At 44.3% G+C, this 9,673-nt stretch overlaps 2 gene segments (V, D, J or C); both read left to right on the top strand.

Moving 5' to 3' along the window:
* Nucleotides 1-5,376: 5,376 nt before the first annotated feature.
* On the top strand, nucleotides 5,377-6,285 carry LOC113223220. The segment is given in 2 exon segments: nucleotides 5,377-5,817; nucleotides 5,942-6,285. Coding segments are annotated over 2 exon segments (393 nt in total).
* A 2,816-nt stretch (nucleotides 6,286-9,101) lies between these two features.
* Nucleotides 9,102-9,673, top strand: LOC113223218. The segment is given in 2 exon segments: nucleotides 9,102-9,165; nucleotides 9,255-9,673. Coding segments are annotated over 2 exon segments (468 nt in total).

The raw sequence follows: 9,673 nt of genomic DNA, 5'->3' as shown, positions 1-9,673 counted from the left end.
GGGCGTCCGCTATTGCTGAGGCTTTAGTAGGTAAACAAAGCAGCCAGCAAGCATGAACTGGGCAGAGTCCACTGCAGCTCAACAAGGCCTACAGACTCTAGACTCCATATCTATGGACAGGGCATAGCTGAACAAAAGGCATCAGACAACTTTTACAGACTTAAATGTCCCTGTCTGACAGCTCTGAAGAGAGCAGTGGTTCTCCCAGCATGGTGTTTGAACTCTGAGAATGGACAGACTGCCTCCTCAAGTGGGTTCCTGACCCCTGTGTAGCCTAACTGGGAGACACCTCCCAGTAGGGGCTGACAGACGCCTCATATAAGTGGCTGCCTCTCTGGGACGAAGCTTCCAGAGGAAGGATCAGGCAGCAATTTTTGCTGTTCTGCAATATTTGCTGTTCTGCAGCCTCCACTGGTGATACCCAGGCAAGCAGTGTCTGGAGTGGAACTCCAGCAATCTCCAACAGACCTGCAGCTGAGGGACCTGACCGTTAGAAGGAAAACTAACAAACAGAAAGAAATAGCATCAACATCAACAAAAAAGTCATCTATACCAAAATTCTATCTGTAGGTCACCACCATCAAAGACCAAAGGTAGATAAAACCACAAAGATGGGGAGAAACCAGAGAAGAAAAGCTGAAAATTCTGAAAGTCAGAGCACCTCTTCTCCTCCAAAGGATCACAGGTCCTCACCAGCAACAGAACAAAGTTGGATGAAGAATGACATTCAGAAGCTGACAGAAGTAGGCTTCAGAAGGTTGATAATAACCAACTTGTCTGAGCTAAAGGAGGATGTTTGAACCCATTACAAGGAAGCTAAAAACCTTGAAAAAAGGTTAGATGAAAGGCTAACTAGAATAAACAGTGTAAAGAAGACCTTAAATGATCTGATGGAGCTGCAAACCATGGCACGAGAACTTCGTGATGAATGCACAAACATCAGTAGCTGATTCAATGAAGTGGAAGAAAGGGTATCAGTGACTGAAGATCAAATTAATGAAATAAAGTGAGAAGACAAGATTAGAGGAAAAAGAGTAAAAAGAAATGAACAAAGCCTCCAAGAAATATGGGACTATGAGAAAAGACCAAATCTACATTTGATTGGTGTACCTGAAAGTGATGGGGAGAATGGAACCAAGGTGGAAAACACTCTTCAGGATATTATCCAGGAGAACTTCCCCAACCTAGCAAGACAGGCCAACATTCAAATTCAGGAAATACAGAGAACACCACAAAGATACTCCTTGAGAAGAGCAACCCTGATACACATAATTGTCAGATTCACCAAGGTTGAAATGAAGGAAAAAGTGTTAAGGGCAGCCAGAGAGAAAGGTCTTGCTACCCACAAGGGGAAGCCCATCAGACTAGTAGATCTCTTGGCAGAAACTCTACAAGCCAGAAGAGAGTGGGGGCTAATATTCAACATTCTTAAAGAAAAGAATTTTCAACCCAGAATTTCATATCCAGTCCAACTAAGCTTCATATGTGAAGGAGAAACAAAATCCTTTACAGACAAGCAAATGCTGAGAGATTTTTGTCACCACCAGGCCTGCCTTACAAGAGCTCCTGAAGGAAGCAGTAAACATGGAAAGAAACAACCGATACCAGCCACTGCAAAAACATGCCAAATTGTAAAGACCATCGATACTATGAAGGAACTGTATCAATTAACAGGCACAATAACCAGCTAACATCATAATGAGCAGATCAAATTCACACATAGCAATATTAACCTTAAATGTAAATGGGCTAAATGCCCCAATTAAAAGACAAAGATGGGCAAATTGGATAAATGGTCAAGACCCATCAGTGTGCTGTATTCAGGAGACCCATCTCTCGTGCAGAGACACATGTGAGCTCAAAATAAAGGGATGGAGGAAGATCTACCAAGGAAATGGAAAACAAAGAAAGGCAGGGGTTGCAATCATAGTCTCTGATAGAACAGACTTTAAACCAACAAAGATCAAAAGAGACAAAGAAGGCCATTACAAAATGGCAAAGGGATCAATTCATCAAGAAGAGCTAACTATCCTAAATATATATGCACCCAATATAGGAGCATCCAGATTCATAAAGCAAGTACTTAGAGACCTACAAAGAGACTTATAGACTCCCACACAATAATAATGGGAGACTTTAACACCCCACTGTCAATATTAGACAGATCAACAAGGCAGAAGGTTAACAAGGATATCCAGGACCTGAACTCAGCTCTGCAGCAAGCAGACCTAATAGACATCTAAAGACTCTCCACCCCAAATCAACAGAATATACATTCTTCTCAGCACCACATCGCACTTATTCTAAAACTGACCACATAATTGGAAGTAAAGCACTCCTCAGCAAATGTAAAAGAACAGAAATCACAACAAACTGTCTCTCAGACCACAGTTTAATCAAATTAGAACTCAGGATTAAGAAACTCACTCAAAACTGCACAACTATGTGGAAACAGAACAACCTGTTCCTGAATGACTACTAGGTAAATAATGAAATGAAGGCAGAAATAAAGATGTTCTTTAAAACCAATGAGAACAAAGACACAATGTACCAGAATCTCTGGGACACATTTAAAGCAGTGTGTAGAGAGAAATTTATAGCACTAAATGCCCACAAGATAAAGCAGGAAAGATCTAAAATTGACACCCTAACATCACAATTAAAAGAACTAGAGAAGCAAGAGCAAACAAATTCAAAAGCTAGCAGAAGGCAAGAAATAACTGAGATCAGAGCAGAATCGAAAGAGATAGAGACACATGAAAAAAAAACCCTTCAAAAAATCAATGAATCCAGGAGCTGGTTTTTTGAAAAGATCAAAAAAATTGATAGAACACTAGCAAGACTAATAACGAAGAAAAGAGAAAAGAATCAAAGAGACACAATAAAAAATGATAAAGGGGATATCACCACCAATCCCACAGAAATACAAACTACCATCAGAGAATATTATAAACATCTCTGTGCAGATAAACTAGAAAATCTAGAAGAAATTGATAAATTCTTAGACACATACACCCTCTGAAGACTAAACCAGGAAGAAGTTGAACCTCTGAATAGACCAATATCAGGCTCTGAAATTGAGGCAATTATTAATAGCCTACCAACCAAAAAAAGTCCAGGACCAGATGGATTCACAGCTGAATTCTACCAGAGGTACAGGGAGGAGCTGGTACCATTCCTTCTGAAACTATTCCAATCAATAGAAAAAGAGGGAATCCACCCTAACTCATTTTATGAGGCCAACATCATCCTGATACCAAAGCCAGGCAGAGACACAACCAAAAAAGAGAATTTTAGACCAATATCCCTGATGAACATCAATGCAAAAATCCTCAATAAAATACTGGCAAACTGAATCCAGCAGCACATCAAAAAGTTTATCCAGGCCGGGCGCGGTGGCTCAAGCCTGTAATCCCAGCACTTTGGGAGGCCAAGACGGGTGGATCACAAGGTCAGGAGATCGAGACCATCCTGGTCTACACGGTGAAACCCCATCTCTACTAAAAATACAAAAAACTAGCCAGGCGAGATGGCGGGCGCCTGTAGTCCCAGCTACTCAGGAGGCTGAGGCAGGAGAATGGCGTGAACCTGGGAGGCGGAGCTTGTAGTGAGCCGAGATCGCGCCACTGCACTCCAGCCTGGGCGACAGAGCGAGACTCCGTCTCAAAAAAAAAAAAGAAAAAAAAAAGTTTATCCACTACGATCCAGTCAGCTTCATCCCTGGGATGCAAGGCTAGTTCAACATACACAAATCAATAAACATAAGCCATCACATAAACAGAACCAATGACAAAAACCACATGATTATCTCAATAGATGCAGAAAAGGCCTTCAACAAAATTCAACAGCTCTTCATGCTAAAAACTCTCAATAAACTAGGTATTGATGGAACGTATCTCAAAATAATGAGAGCTATTTATGACAAACCCCAGCCAATATCATACTGAATGGGCAAAAACTGGAAGCATTCCCTTTGAAAAGGGAAGAATGCCCTCTCTCACCACTCCTGTTCAACATAGTGTTGGAAGTTCTGGCCACAGCAATCAGGGAAGTGAAAGAAATAAAGGGTTTCAATTAGGAAATGAGGAAGTCAAATTGTCCTTGTTTGCAGACATGATTATATATTTAGAAAACCCCATTGTCTCAGCCCAAATTTCCTTAAGCTGATAAGCAACTTCAGCAGTCTCAGGGTACAAAATCAATGTGCAAAAATCACAAGCATTCCTATACACCATTAACAGACAAACAGAGAGCCAAATCATGAGTGAACTCCCATTCACAATTGCTACAAAGAGAATAAAATACCTAGGAATCCAACTTACAAGGGATGTGAAGGACCTCTTCAAGGAGAACTGCAAACCATTGCTCGATGAAATAAAAGAGGACACAAACAAATGGAAGAATATTCCATGCTCATGGATAGAAAGAATCAGTATCATGAAAATGGCCATACTGCCCAAAATAATTTATAGATTCAATGCCATCCTCATCAAGTTACCAATGACTTTCTTCACAGAATTGGAAAAACTACTTTAAAGTTCCTATGGAACCAAAACAGAGCCCACAGTGCCAAGACAGTCCTAAGCAAAAAGAACAAAGCTGGAGGCATCACACTGCCTGAGTTCAAACTATACTACAAGGCTACAGTAACCAAAACAGCATGGTACTGGTACCAAAACAGAACATATAGACCAATGGAACAGAACAGAGGCCTCATAAATAACACCACACATCTACAACCATCTGATCTTTGACAAACCTGACAAAAACAAGAAGTGGGGAAAGGATTCCCTATTTAATCAATGGTACTGGGAAAACTGGCTAGCCATATGTAGAAAGCTGAAACTGGATCCCTTCCTTATACCTTATACAAAAATTAATTCAAGATGGATTAAAGACTTAAATGTTAGACCTAAAACCATAAAAACCCTAGAAGAAAACCTAGGCAACACCATTCAGGACATGGCATGGGCAAGGACTTCATGAGTAATCATCAAAAGCAACGGCAACAAAAGCCAAGAAAGACAAATGTGATCTAACTAAACTAAACAGCTTCTGCACGGCAAAAGAAACTTCCATCAGAGTGAACAGGCAACCTACAGAATGGGAGAAAATTTTTACAATCTACCCATCTACAAATGGGTAGAATATACAAAGAACTCAAACAAATTTACAAGAAAAAGACAACCCCATCAAAAAATGTGCAAAGGATATGACCAGAGACTTCTCAAAAGAAGACATTTATACAGCCAGCAGACACAGAAAAAATGCTCATCATCACTGGTCATCAGAGAAATGCAAATCAAAACCACAATGAGATACCATCTCATGCCAGTTAGAATGGCAATCATTAATAAGTCAGGAAACAATAGACACTGAAGAGGATGTGGAGAAATACAAATGCTTTTACACTGTTTGTGGGAGTGTAAATTAGTTCAACCATTGTGGAAGACAGTGTGGCGATTCCTCAAGGATTTAGAACTAGGGGCGATGGGGCAGCCTGGGAACTGTGGAGATGAAGGCAGAGGAGCAACTGTCTCATCAGATAAATTTCTGCCCTCACCCAGCACTCTGGCTCTGCAGGAAAGTTAGAGAGTCCAAGGTCTCTGGAGCACTAGGCCTAAGGAAGGCTGCATGGGGAGGACACAGGACAGTGACATCACAGGATATCCCTCCCATCAGGAAAATCAAGGTGCAGAACTCACTTGGCTCTTACCCAGGAGGACCAAGCCCTGCGTCAGGAGCAGTGCTGCCTTCCCCACTGTGCCATGGACCCCGGGCTCCTCTGCTGGGCGCTGCTCTGTCTCCTGGGAGCAGGTGAGTCCTGTGCACTGGACAGCAGCCCCATTCTCAGCTTTCCCACCCCTGTGTCCTCCACTTTACCTTGGGGAGGACCTCCAGGCTGTCTGCTGTGCTCATCCTCCATCTGCTTTTCCCACAGGCCCAGTGGACGCTGGAGTTACCCAAAGTCCAAGGCATCTGATCAAAACAACAGGACAGCAAGTGACACTGAGATGCTCTCCTATCTCTGGGCATACCAGTGTGTCCTGGTACCAACAGGCCCTGGGTCAGGGGCCCCAGTTGATCTTTCAGTATTATGAGGAGAAAGAGAGAGAAAGAGGCAACTTCCCTGATCGATTCTCAGGTCACCAGTTCCCTAACTATAGCTCTGAGCTGAATGTGAGCGCCTTGGGGGTGGGGGACTCGGCCCTGTATCTCTGTGCCAGCAGCTTGGCACAGCCCAGCAGAGTCACTGACATTCTGTATATAAACTTCCTGCCTTAGCTTTGATTTGAGAGCTGCAGGCCCCACCGAGGTTTCACTCCTTCAAGGGAAGCTTTGAGTTGTTTGGAAGGCATGTCTTGTGTCCTACTGAGCACAGAGCTCTCCCAACCAACAGAGCCCAGGTTTCCTGTGCCCTGACTGTGCCCGCTTCTCTGCTGCGTCTTCTTGCAGCTTGTCACTTCCTGGGTAACTTCAGAACAAGAGTGACTGCTGAGCCCTAGATGTGTCCTTGATTCTTTGTATTTGTTATATAGCTTAAAACTTTTCAACAATCTTGCACATCAAACATTCTTATTCTTCCTTTACAGATGGAAGGATCAGGGACATTGAGTCATTTTCCCCAGTGTCTCCTGGCTTGTAAGGATCAGAAGTAGGAAACAAACTAGTCCATACATTTTCCACCTATTCCCCCTGCTCCATCATCACCTTCTGCATCCTGGTCAGTAAATCAGAGCCTCACACTGTCCTCTAGTGACCTGCAGGGCTGCAGTAGAGGCTTAGCTGTCTTAAGGAGTCATTACTGTGGCCTCTTCATTAGCAACTTCAAGGAATGTTAAATTTCACATTAAAAAAAATCATTTATATGTATTCCCTGTGTCTTTCCCCAGTCTGCAGCTTATATTTTCATTTTTATGGTGTTTTCTTGATGCACAAGAGTTTAATTTAATGCAACAAAAACTAAAAACAATTTTGTTTGTGTTGAGACAAAAACTGTTTTCTCATATAAATGTCTAAACATGTTTTTCTTAATTTACTCTAGTAAAATTTAAGTTTGGATTTTCACCACTAAGAATAAATGTACGTGAAATATATCTCCTGTGAAAAACAACATAGAGACCTAGGAATGGGAGGGAAGCACATATGTTCAGTGAAGAAGCCTGTTAAAAAGAGCCCTAAAGTGGACACCCGGAGCTGACGGTGGACAGTAGGTAGAGGAGAAATGATCACCAAGCTTGTCAGGCTGTTGCCTGTTAGAAGAAAGACAGCCAGGAGCAGAGACCACATAGGCGAAGGTTTATGACTGGACTGTAGGTCGAAGTTTGCAGCAGGTAGAGGGAGGAAGAGCAGGCAGAGGACAGAGTCACTGGCTGGCAGGGGCAGTGGCATCACCAGTTGACTCTACTGACCTCCAGGAATTATGTCCCCAACACACAAGCTGAAAAACCTCCCCGCAATTTCCCCGTTTTCCCTGACCCAGCTACGACCACCAGGTTCCTCAGTGGTGTGGCCTTTTGCCCCCCGGGGGCAGGTGAGTCCCCTAAAGCCTTTTCCTTGGCTCCCCACACCCTAGCCTAAGCCTTTACCTCAGGTCTACATTATTGGGTCCCTCACTGGGCACTCAACTTCCTTCTATGATAGACTTCACAGAAGCTGGGACAGCCAGATCCCAAGATACTAAAGAACAAATGCAGGACATGAAGTGGCACAGAGATGCCTGAGACTGCCATCCATGAGTACATGTGTGGGAGTTAACAGGAGCCGAAGCTGGTGCACAGCTGATCCGTCCCAGCCGGCACTACAGAGAAATCCCTGAGGGTCTGTAACTTTCTCTCAAAACCAAATACGTGGCCTTGGTGTCAGAAGCCTCTCCCAGACCTCTGTGCCCTCTTGCACCAGCAGTCACCCCACAGCCACCTTCCTCTGCACACAAAGCTCAGTGGAAGATATAGGTGGCCTTGTCTTCACGAGACCGTGATTCAGGCAGTGGATGATGTTGTCCCATAGGCCTGTTCCCAACACTGCCCGGGTTGGGGCCCTCAGAGCTCTGGGCAGCCCTGTGTGTGTGAAACCCTGCTCTGTGCTGAGCTTTTCCCCCAGGCCAGTCTCAGCTGGACGAAGGAACGACCATCACCGTGATGCGAGTAGATGCAGTCTCTCTTCCAGGCTCCTCCTGCATCTCTGGCCTCAGAAGTCCGGTGCCTCAGTTGCTCTCAGAAAGGAAGGTTCATTTGAAATTGTTTATTTGCAGACAGCATTGACAAAACAGGTCTATGTTCTTTTCCCTGACGGCCTTCCCAACTCCTTCTTCCCTACACCATGCTCATGTCAGCCCTCAGCCTTCTCCACGTGATGTCTGCTCCCAGCTGTTCTCTCCCTTCCTCTGCACCCTCATCTCCACATCAACCACAGAAGTGTCAGTTCAGGCCATTCCTCATGCATCATGCTCCTCCCAACAAAGGCCATTCCACTCCACGCTGTATCCTCTGGGTCAACACAAGTCTCTTATTTTGTGTTCTTTCTCCTAATCTCAGTTTAACTATAACCATCTCTAGGGAGACACTCCTTCAACAGTTTTCCTAGGCTGTACCTCCTTATTATAAATGCTCACAGCTTATAATATGCATTAGTATTCATAGATTTAACATCATTTGTCATTTTCCATGACTTTGTGTGACTAATGGATACTTCTCTTGCGCTCTAGACTGTAAAACTCATCATTTCAGAAATTGTGGATGTTTTCTTCCCTATTTTATTGTCAATACCAACAGCAGTTCCAGGTGCCAGTGGCCAATCTTGAAAGAATAAAGAATAGATAGTGAAAGGCCCTCTGGGTTCCTAATTAGACTGTTTCAGAAGTCTGGACGCAAAAGATCATGAAATCTGATAGACTTGTTTCAATTCAGACGAATGTGTTCTTCTCATTCTCAGCTGTTCACTGGTACATTTATCTTGAATTTGACCATCTGGGGAATGGGCGTGGCCTCTCCTGACAGGAAGGCTCTGGGGCCCAGGCAGGGAGAATGAGGTCTTAGAACTACTCCCTTGAGAGTCCTGTTCCCCTTTTATCAACACACAGGCCCAGAAGACCCCTCTGTCCTGTAGCACCTGCCATGAGCATTGGGCTCCTGTGCTGTGCGGCCTTTTCTCTCCTGTGGGCAGGTGGGTCCTGGACAGGGCCCCTTGCATGGATTTCAAGGCCCAGCCCCTTTCCATTGGGGCTACAGCATCAGCTTTGTTCTTCTCTGCAGGTCTAGTGAATGCTGGTGTCACTCAGACCCCAAAATTCCAAGTCCTGAAGACAGGACAGAGCATGACACTGCAGTGTGCCCAGGATATGAACCATAACTTCATGTACTGGTATCGACAAGACCCAGGCATGGGGCTGAGGCTGATTCATTACTCAGGTGCTGCTGGTACTACTGATAAAGGAGAAGTCCCCAGTGGCTACAATGTCTCCATATTAAACACAGAGGTTTTCCCACTCAGACTGGAGTCGGCTGCTCCTTCCCAGACATCTGTGTACATTTGTGCCAGCAGTTACTCCACAGCACTACAAGGCCGTCTCCTCTCTGCACATGAAAGCAGGCAGGCTCTGCCCTCCTCCCCAACCCAAGATTCAGGGATGACCTGGGCAGAGTTTTCTGCAGCAGGAACCTTGGACTCCTGA

The sequence above is a fragment of the Piliocolobus tephrosceles genome, unplaced genomic scaffold, assembly GCF_002776525.5.
Source record: "Piliocolobus tephrosceles isolate RC106 unplaced genomic scaffold, ASM277652v3 unscaffolded_39801, whole genome shotgun sequence".
NCBI classification, from domain to species: domain Eukaryota; kingdom Metazoa; phylum Chordata; class Mammalia; order Primates; family Cercopithecidae; genus Piliocolobus; species Piliocolobus tephrosceles.
The sequence above is the reverse complement of the archived record's forward strand: the minus strand, read 5'-3'. Positions and strand labels throughout refer to the sequence as shown.